The following is an 18,014-nucleotide window of genomic DNA, read 5'->3' on the forward strand; positions in this document are numbered from 1 at the left end:
GAAGCGAACACCTAAAGACACTAAATGGTTGCTATAATTGCTTAATTTTGATTGGTTGAAAGTCTTCACTTCCGCCTCTTGCGTTCGCAAATATATGATTGGCTATTACAAGTGCTGCACAGATCGATGGACGTTGGCGAGTACAACACCTTTTTTAGTCTGTTGGATTTGCGTTGTCTGAGAGAAGCACTTAATTTCGGCAAGTACTACTGTGATGTGAAGTTGTGAATAAGAAGACATGTCATTTATGTTGTATTTTTCACTTTTTTTTTCAAATTTACAGTCAGTGGTCGCTTTTTGGCGTGAGGCTAGCTATATTTGGTCATCGGGATTTCAAAGCAAAGGCATTGCAGGTGCCACTGCCGGCTGAACGTAAAGGTACGTCATATTCTGACAGTATTGAAACAGTATGTATGCTTAATATGGTTTGTGTTTTTTGTAAAGACGGAAATGTTCAGCAGTTGGTGGTTTTGTTTTGAAATTAACCGGATGTTCAGCTTGTGCTACTGCTGCGTTCAAGCTATTCTGGCAGTCAGACAAATGAAACCCCGTTTCACTTGCCTCTCTCTGTCCGTCCAACAGCCTTTTAAAAACAGACATCAAAGCGTGTCTTCATTCCTTAAAACTGACAGGTACTTGTAAACATGGCTCTGCAAGATAATACAAGCCTCGCTCGGCGCCATGGAACCGAGGTGAAGGGGAGAAACTGCTCTTACTTTTGGGAATAACTATTTTACACCGGGAGGTAAGTTTTGTTCAGTAAACGCACCACTGTAAATACAATGTCGAGTCTTAACACACCGTCATCACGTTATGTCCCGTAACTTTATTGTCTTCAGCTGTCATTTGAATGCTTATTTTTGCGTCACTGTCGGACTTATCAATGGTTACCGTCCTTGCAGTTGTTTACGAGCAATATTGTTAAAAGTGATAGTGTAAAAGCGAGGCGATAACAACGGCGGTGAAGTTGACTGTTACATAATAGGAGGGGGAGGGGGGCGTGTGCTGCCTTCACGTACACAGCACTTCCTGTAATTTTGAAACACCAGAGTGCCATATCACGTCGTGCATCATCAGAGCCCAAATAGTTGACGTTTCATCAGTACTTGCAATACGCAATTATTAGTCTTTTGTTCACTCATTATTTTAGTATTACACAGTTGCTAATGATGCACCGGTAAACTATTACATAATTCATCATTAGTTAGGTATATGTAGATGTGATGTAACACTCATGCTGTTTTGACATGACTAGAATAAATATGACCATGTTTCTTTCTGGATGCTTTCCCTGTAGGACCACACCCACCTTTGCTTCTGAGCCCAACTAAAAGCTATCTTGTCAGGTTGTGATGTAATCATAGCAAAATGTCCTCTGACATACTGAAACACACATTGAGCTAGGTAAAAGATATGGAGATAACATTACCATACATGGCCCATTATTCATATTTGCCCATTGTAAAGTGAAAAGTGTCATTTCCATCCTAGTTGTGACGTGTCGGGATGCTCGGACTTTGAATTAGTTCATATTTATGTTACAAACCCATATAACAAGCTTATATGTGTAAAAAGCCTTACAATTTGGATTTCGGCAAAACTGTGCCTCCATATGCGTGTTTTGCTTTCGCTTTGTATTTTTAGTTATGCCACCACAGAAGTGTAGCTGTGATAATACAGAAAACATGTCATGATAACCACCGAATTGTGTTGCACTGAGCAGTCTGCACAAAGACATGCACAACCAACTGGTTTTCCCGACTAATTTCTCAGTGCTTTACCTAATTGTGAGGATGTGTGCTTAACCCTTGTGCACCCCGAGGGCCCAAAACGTGCAATGCACATGTGTTCCTTATGTGACTGCATTGTTCATTTCAATTTCACTAGGGAGTGTTTTCACCAAAAAAATTTAAGTTTTGCATTATTTTTTTTATTGCAACCTTGTTAAAACAGCATGTAAACAAAGTATACACACTTTCTCATAAGAACTATTTTGTCCCCATTGACTTTAATTATAACAATTTTTTTAACAGACCGTAATCCTTGTATATATTACTATGTTTTTTCATGAAAACCTAAGTCTCATTCTTAAAACAAAAACAAAAAAAACAAGGTAATATTGTTTTGGTGTAAACCACCAGATAGCGCCGGGAAACCATAAGCATAATTGTCAGAGCTTTGAAGAGCGTAAATGAGTTAAGCTGCCATTACATGTTATCAGAAAGCATAAAGTCTGCAAAAGCTGACCAAAGACAGCTCTGCAGTCCACGCTGACGTGAAGCAAGGATTTTTAGGTGTTGCCTGTCAGGGTTATTGGGAGGGTATGCTGGGGAGGAGCAAGACGGCGTTGTTTACGCAAACTACGAGACGCCTGAGTATAAACCAGGCTTAAATGTCTACCGTCAATCTTGTGCAAGAAAGCATGAGTCTCCAACCGTCTTTCTTAGAGCTACTTTTACAAAATAAAAATGGCAGAGAGCAACGTACAAATTTCTGTAACGTTTATTTTCTTATCTTATTACAACCCAAACAAAGGGAATAAACATGTTTTGCCACAGCATTAACACAATGTTGGTATCCACAATTCAAAACTTGTCGGTTCAGATCAAGGGATGTTGATTAGTGAAGCCTTTTGAGGCACTTGTGGGGAAGGAATTCACATGGCCCCATTCATCGGTAGATCTCGCTTCACAGAAAGGTGGGCCGTTATAATCATTTTCTATCAAAATGATGGAAAGTGCCACGCCACATAGCAACTGACGCTGTGGTCAAAGTTGGAATTGCCACAAAACAAACTAAGGTATTTAACACTCTACTGCCACCTGGCGGCTAAGTTGAATAGTGTAAACCTCCAATTTGTCACGTTTCACGTGTCAGGTAAACCATAACCAAAAGGGCCATATGAATCCTTTTCCTACCGTATATAAATACATTGTGATTGATTGCAAGACAATTCACATTTTGTATTAAATCAACAGCAAGAAAAAGGTTAATCGGTATCTTGTATTTCGGTATGCATTTCATCTGTTTTTTATTACTACAAGAGCTACTTTGACAAGAAAATATTTTTTTATTTATGACTGCCAACATATCAATTGTACCATATTTGGGAAGCAGGTCGCCACTCAAACAGTGCGGTCTGATTGATTGATTGAAACTTTTATTAGTAGATTGCTCAGTGCAGTACATATTCCATACAATTGACCACTAAATGGTAACACCCGAATAAGTTTTTCAACTTGTTTAAGTCGGGGTCCACTTAAATTGATTCATGATACAAATATATACTATCATCATTCATAATACAGTCATCCCACAAGATAATCAGAGTATATACATTGAATTATTTACATTATTTACAATCCGGGATGTGGAGGGGGGGTTAGGTTTGGTTGATATCAACACTTCTGTCATCAACAATCTGCATCAGAGAAAAGGACATTGGAACAGTGTAGGACTGACTTGGTAGGATATGTACAGCAAGTAGTGGACACAGAGAGAGAGAGATCAGAAAGCATAAGAATAAGTATCTACATTTGATTATTTACAATCCGGGGAGGTAGGATGTGGAAGGGAGGGTGTTAGTTTAGGGTTGAAGTTGCCTGGAGGTGTTCTTTTAGTGCCGTTTTGAAGGAGGATAGAGATGCCCTTTCTTTTACACCTGTTGGGAGCGCATTCCACATTGATGTGGCATAGAAGGAGAATGAGTTAAGACCTTTGTTGGATCGGAATCTGGGTTTAACGTGGTTAGTGGAGCTCCCCCTGGTGTTGTGGTTATGGCGGTCATTTACGTTAAGGAAGTAGTTTCACATTTACTTAGGTATCAGGGAGGTGTAGCGGATTTTATAGACTAGGCTCAGTGCAAGTTGTTTTACTCTGTCCTCCACCCTGAGCCAGCCCACTTTGGAGAAGTGGGTAGGAGTGAGGTGAGATCTGGGGTGGAGGTCTAGAAGTAACCTGACTAGCTTGTTCTGGGATGTTTGTAGTCTAGATTTGAGGGTTTTGGAGGTGCTAGGGTACCAGGAGGTGCATGCGTAATCGAAAAAGGGTTGAACGAGAGTTCCCGCTAGAATCTTCATGGTGCTTTTGTTGACCAGAGAGGAGATTCTATAGAGAAATCTCGTTTGTTGGTTGACCTTTTTGATTACCTTGGTTGCCATTTTATCACAGGAAAGATTAGCCTCTAGAATGGAATCTATGTAGGTGACCTCATCTTTCCTGGTGATAACAATGTCACCCACTTTAATAGTGAAGTCACTGACTTTCTTAAGGTTGATGTGGGACCCAAACAGGATGGATTCCGTTTTACCCAAGTGTATGGATAGCTTGTTGTCAGCGAGCCAGGTGCAAGTTCTACAGAGTTCAGCACTGAGGATTTTCTCCACCTGTGACTTGTCCTTGCCGGATACCAGCAGGGCCGAGTCATCCGCAAACCAGAACGATTCACAGTCGCATGCTGATGACATGTCGTTTATGTATATTAGGAACATTAAAGGCCCTGATAGACTTCCTTGGGGGACTCCACAGCTTACTGAGAGGGGGGGGGACACGGTGCCGTTCACCTCTACCACCTGTTCCCTTCCCTCCAGGTAAGATTGCATCCAGCTTGATAAGGTTTTATCAAATCCGATTGCTCTGAGCTTATCCAACAGTAAAGCGTGGTTAACGTGTCAAAGGCCTTCTGAAGGTCCAGCATGACCATGCCGCAGTATTTGCCCGCGTCCACCTCATGTTTGATGTGGTCGGTCAGATAGAGAAGGCATGTGTCAGTGGAGTGGTTAGTTCTGAAGCCGGATTGGAATGTGTACATGAGTTTATTAGTGGCAAGGTAACTATCGACCTGTTCATAAACTATTTTTTCCATTACTTTCGAAATGGAACTGAGAATAGAAACAGGTCGGAAGTTGCCAGGTTCTAATTTGCTACCTTTTTTTAAAGAGGAGAGTTACTCTTGCTATCTTGGAATCTTTTGGTATTTGGCCTTGTGTAATTGAGAGGTTTATTATGTGCGTGATGATTGGGGCAATGGTGGTGCCCTGAGTCCCTGAGGAATTTGGAGGGGATATTGTCAAGGCCGGTGGCATTGTTTGGGTGGAGCGATGTTCTCGCTCATGTTGCACATATACATAATTATGTCTGGCTGCTCGCCAAACCATTGCAACACAAAGTGCACCTGTCCAGTGTTAAACAGATTTTAGATCACCTTAATTCCACTTAGCCTATTTTGAGGATTGAGAATTTAAATAGCTACAAATTGCTAAGTTCTATTTTTTAACACAGGTTTGTGCACATTTTACAGTCTTTCAAAGTGCATAACTGTGAAAGATTGTACATGTTTATTGAAATGGTTGTCCCAATCCTTGGGGTGGCAGTAAGTGCATATTTAACCATGTGTGTAAGTTGCCATGGTTACATCACCCTGATGCAGACAGCATTACAGCCCATATTCTGTGGCACATTATCATATAATTATATAAATGAGTACATGCCATAAAGACCCCAGGTTTATTTGTATTTAATTTTTCTCTCATAATATACATTCAATTACATTTTTCAGGGTACGTCTGTCATTGTACCTTCATCAACTGTACACAGGAAATGTTTTAAAGTACCAGTAGAGTGGAAAATCAAGTTGCCTGTTACCGTATTTCCTTGAATTGGCGCAGGGAATATAGTATTCGCACGTCTAGAATTACTGCCGGGTCAAACACGTTTCTCAAAATAATTAACGCATGCTTGGCCTTATCGCCAGTTTATTATTGAAGCCGGATCAAATTCGTTTCACAAAATATTAATTTTATTATCGCATGTCTATAATTTTCACCGGGTCAAACTCGTTTCGCAAAATATTTAGCATATGGCGAGAACTTCCACCGGGTCAAATTCGTTACGTCACGAGTGACGCATCTGTCCTCATTTTCAAAATGGAGGAAGCTGCTTTCAGTAGTTTACAATCGCACAAAGGAAAAAAGATAAAGAGCTATTCAGTAGGATTTAAGGTCCAAGCTATTGAATACCGGTACAGTATGCTAAAGAGAACAGTAAGCAGCTATGTTTTATTAATATACCGTAGCTGCGTGTGTGAAATACTGTATAAGTCATTAAATGACTCCCGCCTCCTGGTGGTAGAGGGCGCTGCCGCGCTAGTGATCCTTCTTGCGACTTCCGGTACTGCAGAAGAAGTGAACACACGCAGCAAGAGATTATTTTTTTTCCCTTTTAACAAGGAGGATTACATACCGGTATCTAAAATAAAACAGTTTTCTAAACTGGACTTTCAATGGAAGCAGGAGGTAATAATTAAAGGAATATCTCCATCGAGACAGAGACTTTTAAAAAGGAAAAAAGAAAATAATGAAGACTTCTATAAACAAGTTATCGATGCTTTTGGTCAGAAGGAGCTGCAAATGGACTCCATTTATAAGTACAGGTAAGACCATAATAACGTTTTTTTTTAATTAAATGTGCTTTTCATGATGGTATGCTTACATCACACTCAAAGCGCACGCCTAAATTTACCGCATTCCTTTTGGTAAACGCCGGAGTGAGAAGAGGCTTTAAAATAATTACCGCATGCACGGCCATCCCGCCGGTTTCCGGTAACCGCAGGAGTGACAGGAGGTTTTAAATTAATTAACGCCCCTGCGGCTATTCAAGGAAATACGGTATATCCATCTAATTTATGATACCAAAAGACTTCCAAAGTTTGCAAATAAATTGACATGATCAAAATAGTATCTATCTCACAGAGATTCCCGAGCCATTTTGAGAGTTAATGAGCAAGGCAGTCACGTAGAGGTAGCAATCACAGATCCCTTCCCTATCAACAACAATGCTAATCAAGCCGACTTTGTGAGAGCCAACAATGATGACTTTAGGAAAAAGTATAATCCAAAACCTTATTTTTGAGCCAAAACACAGAGGATGAATAAGTTTTAGAAGCCGAGTGTTAAAAGGATGCAGCTTTATTGAAAAACTATATCAACAGCATTGCGAGGTGCTAAATATACAAACTAGCCATATTAACTCTTAATAAATCCATGGACACGTTTGTCTACTACAAGGTGGGAGATGCAAAGATTATAATCTAGAATTTACTTTTCGCAAGTTTGAGATGAAGCAGAAGGAGCCGCCTGCTTAATGTGGCAACGCTAGCTTTAGCTCACTGCTATTAATGCACCGCTAAAATAGTCAGTCTGTGTTGGCGCTTATAATAACGTCGGTCATATTTGGTTAATTTTCAGGTCACGACATGAAAATGGAATATTGTTGGCAGTTTCTGGATGTTTTTTAAAGGGTATAATGAGCGCAACAGAGGAGCCTTGATCTGTTGACTGAATTAACTATTTATTTACGATTTCAAATGAAAAACAAAAAGCCAAGGATATTTTTGTCCTGCATAAGGATTGTGAACGATAAACACCATATCTCGTTCCAATATTTGCATATTTCCAGTATGACTGATCTGTTAACGTTGTTAGAGTGCCGAAAAGTTCTTCGTGATGTAGAATTGTAGAAATTGCCAAAGATATTCAGAGCGGAATATTCAAAATGGCAGACTGAATTTGTGACATTTTTGTGATGTTGAGACGGTATTTTCACAGACTTTGCGGATTGTAACTGGATATTGTTGAATGGATACAATGACATGCAATTAGGTATATAAAGTCAACTTGTTTTTCCACTCTACTGGTACTTTAAGTTACAGATTAGTATCTGAAACTGTCCAACAAGTGTAAAAAGAAGTCAACCACTGTGTAGGGTTTTATGCTGCTGATTTCAATACCGATCATCCATGAGTGAGATCGGCCGATACCGATACCAATCACGTGTATTAACTGTAAAGGTATTTATGGTGAGTGCTATTATGGAGGTTAATTTGTGTCCTTATTACGAAAGCTTTTTTTGACACTGAATTTAACTTAATTTTTTGCATTTTAATTTTGTGTACTGAATTTCTTTACATCAAAATATGCTGACAATTCCCACACATTGGAAAAAAAAACTCAGTGTATAAAAGTTCAGTGTATGTATAAAAATGAAAATTGCTGAAATGTTCAATGTCGAAAAATTTGCTGCTTCAAAAAGCAAGACTCCCTTCCAATAAATTAAGACTGAAGCAATCGATCCCGTCTCAGAGCCAGCCAATGAGGTGTCAAGTTTGAAGTCACGTGACACGGTCCTTGCAAAACAGCATAAAAAAGGCAGTTAACTGGGCTAGCTTGGCATAATACTACATAATTAACATTTCAATTTGGCCCGCTGGGTATTTTCAAACTATAGAAATTATTTCAATGGTTAGAATCTGCACTTTTAGAATGAACAGAGTGGGAAAGAGTGGACGGGCTTGTTTACAGAGCAAAAAAGCCATAGCAAGTGTCAGACGGAGGCAGAATTCTACAGCAAAATTCAGTTCACAACTTTTATAATAAAGAGCACAATTAACCTCCATAGCTATTGACAGCTTAACAATATCAACACAATATTTAAACTAGTTCCTTACTCTATTTCCTTGTGTGTAATTTGTTTAGCCTCGGCCTCCAGTGATAATGGTACATGACAATGATACATTAAGGGGTCCTGTTCTAAAAAAAACTAGTTTTTCTTTTACCTGTTCCCTGTTTTTGTGTATTTAGGATCCCTATAACCCCAAAGCTTGTATACAACCATGGAGGCATGGCGTAGGTATTTAGAAAACAATCTTGCCTTCCTTCATACTTCCTCCAAACAAGCCGTTTTGAAATTTGCCCCAATTTGTGACGTTTTTCTAATTGGTGACATAAGCGGACATCTTCATATATGGTAGAGCTTTACCCAAAGAGCTTTCCGCGAGTCCGCCATTGTTGTAGTCAGTAAATCCTCTTTTTCTATCCTCTTGTTGTAGGGCAGATTGGCTCGCACATGCATCCTCCGCTGTTGCCATTTCTTATACAAAGTAGTGTATAGTTCTCATATTGGTCAGTAGACTCGCTATGGAAGGGCTAAAAACTACAAATACCACAAAAAATGTAAATAAGAGATGGTCGGAAAGCGGCTTGAAGATGGTCTGTAAAACATAATCAATGCAAATTTTTGAGCAAAAAACCATGATGAGATGTTATGTAGACCACAAGGAAGAGTTTGAAAAATTGCCATGTAAAATTGCTAATGGTAATCAGGAGTGTGGCATATTCAATATATATTAGCATTTTAGAGCGCTTTTTTCTTGCTCTGTTGGCATGGAAAATCGTAACATTACCGAGAGGTAGTCCAGTTGAGTCCGCGTTGAGTGCTTAACTGCTTGTTTCCCGGCCAAGCGCTGGAGATGGTTCAGAGTCTTCACCCGGACGTGAGGTCACATGAAACAAAGGTATAAAAATGGCCATCGTTTTATTTTACATGAATTGGTACCCGGTAGTATGGATGGACTATTTCAGTACCCATCCCTAATTGGGCAATAACTTCAACAAAGAGTCAATAAACAACCATGTAGACAAATAGAGCGACATCTTCAGGTCCACTTTCTCATGCACTCCAAATCATTATTAAAGACAGGTAATGACAAATTTCTTACCAATTGTCGCTTGCTTCAAAGTAGCGCCCCGTCCTCTTTTCGGTTTAGGTAACTTATGAGTGTGAATGTTGTCTCTGTGTTGGTCCAGTGATGAGGTGGCGACTTGTCCCAAGGTGTACCCCGCTTTCTGCCCGAGTGCAGCTGGGATAGGCTCCAGCCCCCTCGCGACCCCGAAAGGGACAAGTGGTAGAAAATGGACGGATGGATGGTACTTGTTAATGTATCAAAGAAAAGTGTCTTTTTTCCCCCCCTTCATTCGCCACTTTGTAATGCACATTACTGCCACCTATAGGGCTGGAGTGGACAGTACAAGGTAAGAAAATAAAACTTGACGACTGGAGGTACTCACTTTAGAGTTCCCTCGTTTATATGTATCTGCAAAAGAAGAAGTTAAAGCATCTTCACAGTATCTGTCCGAGCTTGTTTTGTGACAGAAAGTAGGCTAACATCTCCATTATTCATTTTAATAAATGGTGTGTATCGTCATCAGAAGCCAGTATGGTGAAAGAGGAGCTTCGGTTGAGCGAGCGTGGTTGTCATCCTCCGAGCAGCAAGAATGCCAAAGACAAGAGCAACAGTTTGACTCTAAAGGCGATGCGCCAGGCTAAGGACACGGACGACCGCCGCGAACGAGGCTGCTGCTCAGAAAAAGACTCTGGCTACTCTGGTGAGGCAAAGTCAATATGACCGAGGTTTTCGTTGTCTCTTTAGGCTGATTAACTCCCACTCGGCTATGCCGGTGCAAGTCAGAACAGGAAATAACAAGTTTAAAGCCAGTCTGTGACAAACAGTGCCGTCAATCATGTGACTAATGGGTCAGGTGTCGTCTTCACTTCAGCGATGTCACAAACTGCTGATCTCATTACTGCAGACAATGGCTCCGACTGGCAGCAGACGGACGTGGAGGATCAGCAGAGCATTAAAAGTCAGTCCAGAGAGGGCGCTGTGGTGCCGCCGTCCCATCACGGCCAAGATGCTGGGAAAGGAAAAACTGGGAATTCTTCACGGATACCAAGAGGCCAACCCATCCAGCCAATCTACATCATCAACAACGTAGTACTTAAGCAGGTAAACCGTGATCATACGCCTGCATGATGCATGCATGTTTGATGGGGAATAAGAAGTGCTTCTTTTATCTTAGAGCAGGGGTCGACAACCCAAAATGTTGAAAGAGCCATATTGGAGCAAAAATACAAAAACAAATCTGTCTGGAGCCGCAAAAAATTAAAAACCATATTACATACCGATAGTGTGTCATGAGATATAAATTGAATTAAGAGGACTTAAAGGAAACTAAATGAGCTCAAATATACCTACAAATGAGGCATAATGATGCAATATGTACATATATGTAGCCTAAATAGCATGTTAGCATCGATTAGCTTACAGTCATGCAGTGACCAAATATGTCTGATTAGCACTCCACACAAGTCAATAACATCAACAAACTCACCTTTGTGTATTCATGCACAACGTTAAAAGTTTGGTGCACAAAATGAGACAGAAAAAGAAGTGGCATAAAACACGTCCTAGAAAGTCGGAGAAAGTTATACATGTAAACAAACTAGGGTGAGTTCAAGGACCGCCAAAATTAGTAGGACAAAACGCTGCTCGCCAAATACTCGAATCAGTGAAGCATGTTTAATATAAACAGTGTGCTTTATAACAATTAGGGATGTTTGTGTCATGTTTGTCCTCCTACAGAAACCATATTAACACAAAAAATATGTTTTCCCCTCATCTTTTTCCATTTTTCATACATTTTTGAAAAAGCTCCAGAGAGCCACTAGGGCGGCGCTAAAGAGCCGCATGCGGCTCTAGAGCCGCGGGTTGCCGACCCCCGTCTTAGAGCAATAGCATCTCCTCCTAAATCAGGGGTGTCCAAACCACGGGTTATACCCGCCGGCATTTTCAATTTGGCCCGTGAGATGACTGCATGAGCACCATTTGCATAAGCAAACTGGCCTATGGGGTGTTTTCATATTCAATTTAAATACCAGGTGGCAATTTGTCACAAATTTGTTGACAATGCAAGAATTTCAGGTCAGACAATGATCTGTACAGTTGACCCAATATGACCCAATCCAAACAACCTTTTCTAGTCATGGTGCAGAAAACGGGACAATCCGCCTTTTAATTTAAAAAAAAGTGATATTATTCGTGTTTGGATGATGTGAAAAAAAATATTTTTTGGGGGGCCAAATCGCCCAGCTACTGTATATCAAACATACATAAGATGGATCAACTTTCTATTTAATAACAAAGCCAAAACCACGACAAGTAGCTGAACTGTCATTATTTGCAGCAAACACTCAACAGTTTGAAATCACAAAACTCGTTACCTTATACAGCCAGGTCGCTGTAATGATTAGGACTAAAACTCATCTGTGCGTGCAGTGGAGGTTGGGAGGAGGCAGTGCCGACAACGCTGTGGATACTTTATGAATGTTTCAAAGCACGCGTCGCTTGTCAGTTGCTGTCTTAGGACTCATTTTGAGCTGGCAAAAATTTAAAAAATGTTGTAAAGGCTAAAAAAAAACCTTAAAAGGCACACAAAGTATCTACTATGAGCACCGAAGCTCAATCAGCCCCCCTTTTTGGACACGAAATGGCTACGCTGCAGACACACAATGGGTGGGTGAAATGTTCGTACAGAGTTTGATCGATTGATTGATTGAAACTTTTATTAGTAGATTGCACAGTTCAGTACATATTCCGTACAATTGACCACTAAATGGTAACACCCGAATAAGTTTTTCAACTTGTTTAAGTCGGGGTCCACGTAAATCAATTCGCGAGACAAGGTGTGTACAGCAAAGCATATTTTTATTCGGTCTGTGGTTCGTAAATTCAGTTAACTACCAATGATTGACACACACACACACACACACACACACTAGGTGTGGTGAAATTATTCTCTGCATTTGACCCATCACCCTTGATCACCCCCTGGGAGGTGAGGGGAGCAGTGAGCAGCAGCGGTGGCCGCGCCCGGGAATCATTTTTGGTGATTTAACCCCCAATTCCAATCCTTGATTTTGAAATGAGGGGTTCTTAGAGGTTTCACTGTACTGTCATTTTTTTCAAATGTATTTTTGAAAACCCTGTAGACCTAAAGTCAAGTTAAAAAGTGTTTATTGGACCGCTCTTTCATCTAGCTCCTCTGTTTCACTATAAGGCACTGACACCATGTGATTCCTCCGCCAATCAGCAAGAAATGATTAAAAATGGAATTGGATTAAAAATTTAATTTTAATAAAATGATTTTCCCTCCGGGTACTCCAGCTTCCTCCCACCTCCAAAGACATGCACCTGGGGATAGGTTGATTGGCAACACTAAATTGGCCCTAGTGTGTGAATGTTGTCTGTCTATCTGTGTTGGCCCTGCGATGAGGTGGCGACTTGTCCAGGGTGTACGCCGCCTTCCGCCCGAATGCAGCTGAGATAGGCTCCAGCCCCCCCCCACCCCCCGCGATCCCAAAAGGGACAAGCGGTAGAAAATGGATGGATGGATGAGTTTAAAATGAATAAATGTAAGAATAATTATTCCATATTTATGCAAATTATAATGAAAATAATAAAAAATCTTGCTTAATTTGATGAGGAGAGCAGTATTCATGCTTTTATGTTGACAATCGATATTTACTCCTACTCTGTCCTTGTCCAGCAGCCAGAAAGCATCCAGAAAAATGGCAGGCTGCTGTGGAGAAATGGTCTGAGTGAGGCGGCAGGCTCTGGCAGCACAAATATGATCCTCTTCCAGCAGCCCAGCCTGATGCCGACCGCACTCCATCTCCACAAGCCCTCGTCTCAGAAGAACAACCACGCGACCTACTTGCCCATCCTCAACTCCTACCCCCGCATCGCACCGCACCCTAGCAAGAATCCGCCGGATAAGACCTTGTCCAACGACCAGGTGCAGAATTTGAGGAAGAGGGTGTGCACAGAACGCAAGGGGTACCTCAAAGCCGTGGCCGCCTTGGAGCAGCCATGTTCATCGTCATCATCTTCACCCTCCTCCAGTCCTGCTGCAGCCTCCTCTTGCAAGAGTCCTCCTTCTCCATCCTCCAGCTCCTCGGTCCTCACCAGCCGGGGGCCTCAGAGAAACGGCGCGGGCAGCACTCGCCACCGCCGCTTCCTCAACACGGCGGAGATCCTGCGTCAGTCGGGCTTGCTGGACATCACGCTCCGCACCAAAGAGCTGCTGCGCCAGAGCTACGCCACCGAGCGGGAGATCGCCGAGCTGCGCGAGCACACTGAGCTGCTCTGCCAGGCCGCTGATTGCGGCACCGCCGCCACCTGGCAGAGCGTGCACAGGACCATGGCCGAGTCCAGCTACTATCCCAGCCTGAAAAACCTGCAACATTTCCAATCGGCGTCTCAACTGGATTCATCTGGCTGTTGTGGAGATGCTGTGGACATACCAAGACAGAACTGTGAGGCAGAAGCGTGAAGGGAGCTCGTGTCCTGTGAGGAAGTTGCCTTTAAACCTCCAGATAGCCTAACTGGTCAAATGTGACATGTGCCTTAGAAGGAAGAGCGGCACTCAGGTCCAACCAGGCGCTTCTTTCTGGACAATGTGTGTGATGTTGATCATCCATGGATACCGACAATCCCTTTTTTAATATTTCATTACCACTACGGTGGACCCCCATGGTCCTCCTGCGCACTTCTTCAGTGGTATAAAGTTGCCTCTGCCTTGGCCCAGGGGTGTCCAAAGTGTGGTCTTAAGTAGAGATGTCCGATAATATCGGCCAATAAATGCTTTAAAATGTAATATCGGAAATGATCGGTATCTGTTTTAAAATGATCGGTATCGGTTTCAAAAAATTAAAATTGATGACTTCTTAAAACGCCGCTGTGTACACAGACGTAGGGAGAAGTACAGAGCGCCAATAAACCTTAAAGGCACTGCTTTTGCGTGCCGGCCCAGTCACAAAATATCAACGGCTTTTCACACACACAAGTGAATGCAAGACATACTTGGTCAACAGCCACTGAGGGTGGACGTATAAACAACTTTAACACTGTTACAAATATGCGCCACACTGTGAACCCACACCAAACAAGAATGACAAACACATTTCGGGAGAACATCCGCACCGTAACACAACATAAACACAACAGAACAAATACCAGTGCCATGTTGGCATTTTTTTCCATAACTTGAGTTGATTTATTTTGGAAAACCTTGTTACATTGTTTAATGCATCCAGCGGGGCATCACAACAGAATTAGGCATACTAATGTGTTAATTCCACGACTGTATATATTGGTATCGGTAATTAAGAGTTGGACAATATCGGGATATCGGCAAAAAACCCATTATCGGACATCTCTAGTTTTAAGCCTTTTGCGGCCTGCAGTGTATTCCAAGTAAAACAAAACATTCTTCGCACTTCAAAACACAAAGCTTGTGTTCAAAGTCTGAGAACATGACCTACTCCCCTTACTCGCTGAAATGTTGAACTTTTTTGGGCACATTTATAGTGCCATTTTTTTTTGCCCGAATTGTAGGAGCTGATTATTTTTGCCTTCAAACCAGGGCTGTCATATGGTTCAGTTTTTTAAACCAGATTAATCACACATTTGAATTTGGATTAATCACGGTTAGAGATGTACTAAAATAAATATAAACACTGTTAGAAAGCACACTAGTTTGTTTTACTGATGAGTGTTCTGGCAGGCGTCCTACTCTGATCAGCGGTTCTTGAATGCATCGTAAAATAATTTCCGTGTCATATTCCTATAAATATAGAACGATCACTGTGTTCTAAGAGAGTACAACAATTGAATATTTTTCATTTGCTCAGTCAGTAAAATTTGTAAATGTTTATATTGAGGTATCTTAATGTCTCGTGTTTTCATGTTAGCATTTAAACTAGCAAACTGGCATCAGTTAGTCCATGAGTTTATCGAAGTGGTATTATCAATCATGGTTTTTCAATCATTAATTTAAAACGGTAATTTTAACTGTCTGGAATTTTACTGCAGTTATCATTAATACCGTGAGGTCACAGGTTATTACTTGCCTGCATAATTTAAATTAACCTAACCATTTGGACACAAATGGCAATTTTATTGTCAGGATGTCATTCAGCATCATTTATAAACATGAGCAAATCGATAATGTACATTTAAGTAAAACATAACAGTTGTATCTAAAGTCCAGTCAGGGTGGATTCTTAAAGGTAAATTTACCAGTGAGCACGGAGCTCCTCACTCATCTTTATACCGACTCATGCGTTGACCCGATCACAGACCGTACACCAAACCTTTCAGTAACCATCCGCACTTAAGCGAAAGGAGCATTTAAAGTCCAAATAAATTGTGTGATTAATCTGCGGATTAATGTGATCATTTTGTGTGATTCATCACATGAGGTAACTTATTTTTGGATAGCCCTACTTTAGACATAACACAAGTTAGCTAAGCAGGTTAGAACAAATGTTTTCTGTATTTTTCTCAGGCTGCTGCACCTTACACTTTGAGAACTCCCAGGATAAAGTACAGTGGAACCTCAATTTGCAGACTTAATCGGTTCTTAAACAGGGCTCGTAAATCAAAGTTGGTATAGTGAAGCAAATTTTTTCACAGGAAACAATGTAAATATGAATTATGGATTCCAGCCTTGACAAAACTCCATATTTTAGTTAAGGTCTGTACACTTTGAACACAATATATAAAGCGTTTTACAGTACTGTATATCAAACAAACATAAGGAGGTGATGACTTGACTAGTAAGCTAAAAGGACAAGCTGAACTGTGCTGTATGCTCTGCTCTGCCAACATGCACACACACAGAAGTCCCTTTGGTGCCCTCACAAATGATCAGAAGTCACACAATCCTTAACTTTAACATCATTTTGCTACAATAATATACTTCTAAAAAGTAAAATACTGCAAAGGAGCAGCTCAAGAGAGGAGAGAAAGGTGTAGAAGAGAGTGCGGGGGGTTGAATGTGTGTGTGTGTGTGTGTGTGTGTGTGTGTGTGTGTGTGTGTGTGTGTGTGTGTGTGTGTGTGTGTGTGTGTGTGTGTGTGTGTGTGTGTGTGTGTGTGTGTGTGTGTGTGTGTGTGTGTGTGTGTGTGTGTGTGTGTGTGTGTGTGTGTGTGTGTGTGTGTGTGTGTGTGTGTGTGTGTGTGTGTGTGTGTGTGTGTGTGTGTGTGTGTGTGTGTGTGTGTGTGTGTGTGTGTGTGTGTGTGTGTGTGTGTGTGTGTGTGTGTGCTCTCGGAAGAGGTGTCGCTGAACAAGAGTGTCTTCTACGCCGCTGTGAAATAAGTCCGCTTTGGCTTTTTTTTTTTTACCAGAAAAGTCAGTTCTCATCACAATTGAAAAATTGCTGTTTTCCAAAGCTGGCTTCTTCAATCTCTTCAATACGAGCAAGCACAAAATGGATGAATGTAGTGTTCTCACTCCGAGACATGGTTTGCACACAAAAAGTGTATTTGGGTCAATCTAAAAGTTCCTAAACCGAAAAGTTCGCAATTGGAGGGGCTCTTAAATCGAGGTTCCACTGTATAGTCTCCATCCATTTTCTACCGCTTGTCCCTAATGTTAATAGTAATAATAATTAAATACAAATGTTTACACTTGTATTTTATTAATAATGTGGAGAACAATTGCGAAAAGCAGAGACCTGGGCTGTTTCTCCTTGATTAGTACAAAATGATCTCCAGTCTTAGGTTTGGACACCCCTGTTTTTAGGCCAACTCGGTGTGGCAATGACAAATGTTCGCATAGCTGTAATACAAAATGCAACTAGGGCCTTCAAACCAAATGCTACTAAATTAAAGTCAGCCTGTATAATTGTGTCAAAGAAAGGATCGCTATACTTTTCCGTCACCTTTTAAAACTTGACCTTCCTTTTAAAGCACAAGTCAAGTATGGCCTCCCCAAAATGTTCAGTTTTCTCTTCAGCAGGACCCCGAACTGGCAGCGTTATGCAGTCATCTGTCTCAATGTAAACACTCTTAAGATTGACTGAGTAGTTTGATGCCTTGTACTGTATTGGGTTTCAGTTACTTGCTCTTCTGCTGATGCTGATGGCGGCCACTGACTACATTGCACACGCTTCTGAAACATTGTGTTGTTTATACAGTTGCGATTTAATAAATTGAAGGTAAAGCACAGATTGTGAGTCTAATTGCTGAAAAGTAAGTACAGAAGTACCTCAACTCTTGAGCTTAATCGGTGCCGCGTCAGAGCTCTTAACTCTAAACACTTGTGTCACAAATCAACATCGCCCAACGTTGATTTGAAATCAATTTAACTGGTGCTCGGCCAGCCCAAAACGGCACCATTTTAACATGTAACATGCTTTTTATAATGAAAGACAAACATTTAGATGAGAAATATTGTGTAGAAACAATACAATAGAATGTAGCACAAACTACAGTACTTCAGTTTTGTGAAGTAACACAATAATGTAGGGAGTGGTATCTCCTTCCAGCTGCTTCTCC

The 18,014-nt window shown here is 41.1% G+C and overlaps 1 protein-coding gene across 3 annotated transcripts; it reads left to right on the plus strand.

The window, feature by feature from the left end:
• Positions 1-54: 54 nt before the first annotated feature.
• On the plus strand, positions 55-16,635 carry si:ch211-132b12.7 (uncharacterized protein LOC564531 homolog). Of its 3 annotated transcripts, none has more exons than XM_062060034.1 (4): positions 55-378; positions 10,044-10,220; positions 10,425-10,621; positions 13,221-16,635. In XM_062060034.1, the coding sequence occupies exons 2-4, from the start codon at positions 10,052-10,054 to the stop codon at positions 14,004-14,006; spliced, it is 1,152 nt and encodes a 383-aa protein (XP_061916018.1). In that variant the 5' UTR covers positions 55-378; positions 10,044-10,051; the 3' UTR covers positions 14,007-16,635. The 3 variants fall into 3 exon arrangements, with proteins under 3 accessions (XP_061916018.1, XP_061916017.1, XP_061916020.1); XM_062060033.1 differs by lacking the exon at positions 55-378 and adding an exon at positions 541-745; XM_062060036.1 differs by lacking the exon at positions 55-378 and adding an exon at positions 541-745 and having other exon boundaries at positions 13,224-16,635.
• The last annotated feature ends 1,379 nt before the right edge of the window (positions 16,636-18,014 follow it).

The sequence above is a fragment of the Entelurus aequoreus genome, linkage group LG10 (genome assembly GCF_033978785.1).
Source record: "Entelurus aequoreus isolate RoL-2023_Sb linkage group LG10, RoL_Eaeq_v1.1, whole genome shotgun sequence".
Lineage (NCBI taxonomy): Eukaryota > Metazoa > Chordata > Actinopteri > Syngnathiformes > Syngnathidae > Entelurus > Entelurus aequoreus.

Bases quoted from the DNA above. Each gene is read 5' to 3' on its own strand.
- si:ch211-132b12.7 (XM_062060034.1), top strand. From the start codon at position 10,052: ATGGTGAAAGAGGAGCTTCGGTTGAGCGAGCGTGGTTGTCATCCTCCG. The intron at 10,221-10,424 runs GTGAGGCAAAGT...TCATTACTGCAG, and splicing joins AAAAGACTCTGGCTACTCTG to ACAATGGCTCCGACTGGCAG. The intron at 10,622-13,220 runs GTAAACCGTGAT...GTCCTTGTCCAG, and splicing joins ACAACGTAGTACTTAAGCAG to CAGCCAGAAAGCATCCAGAA.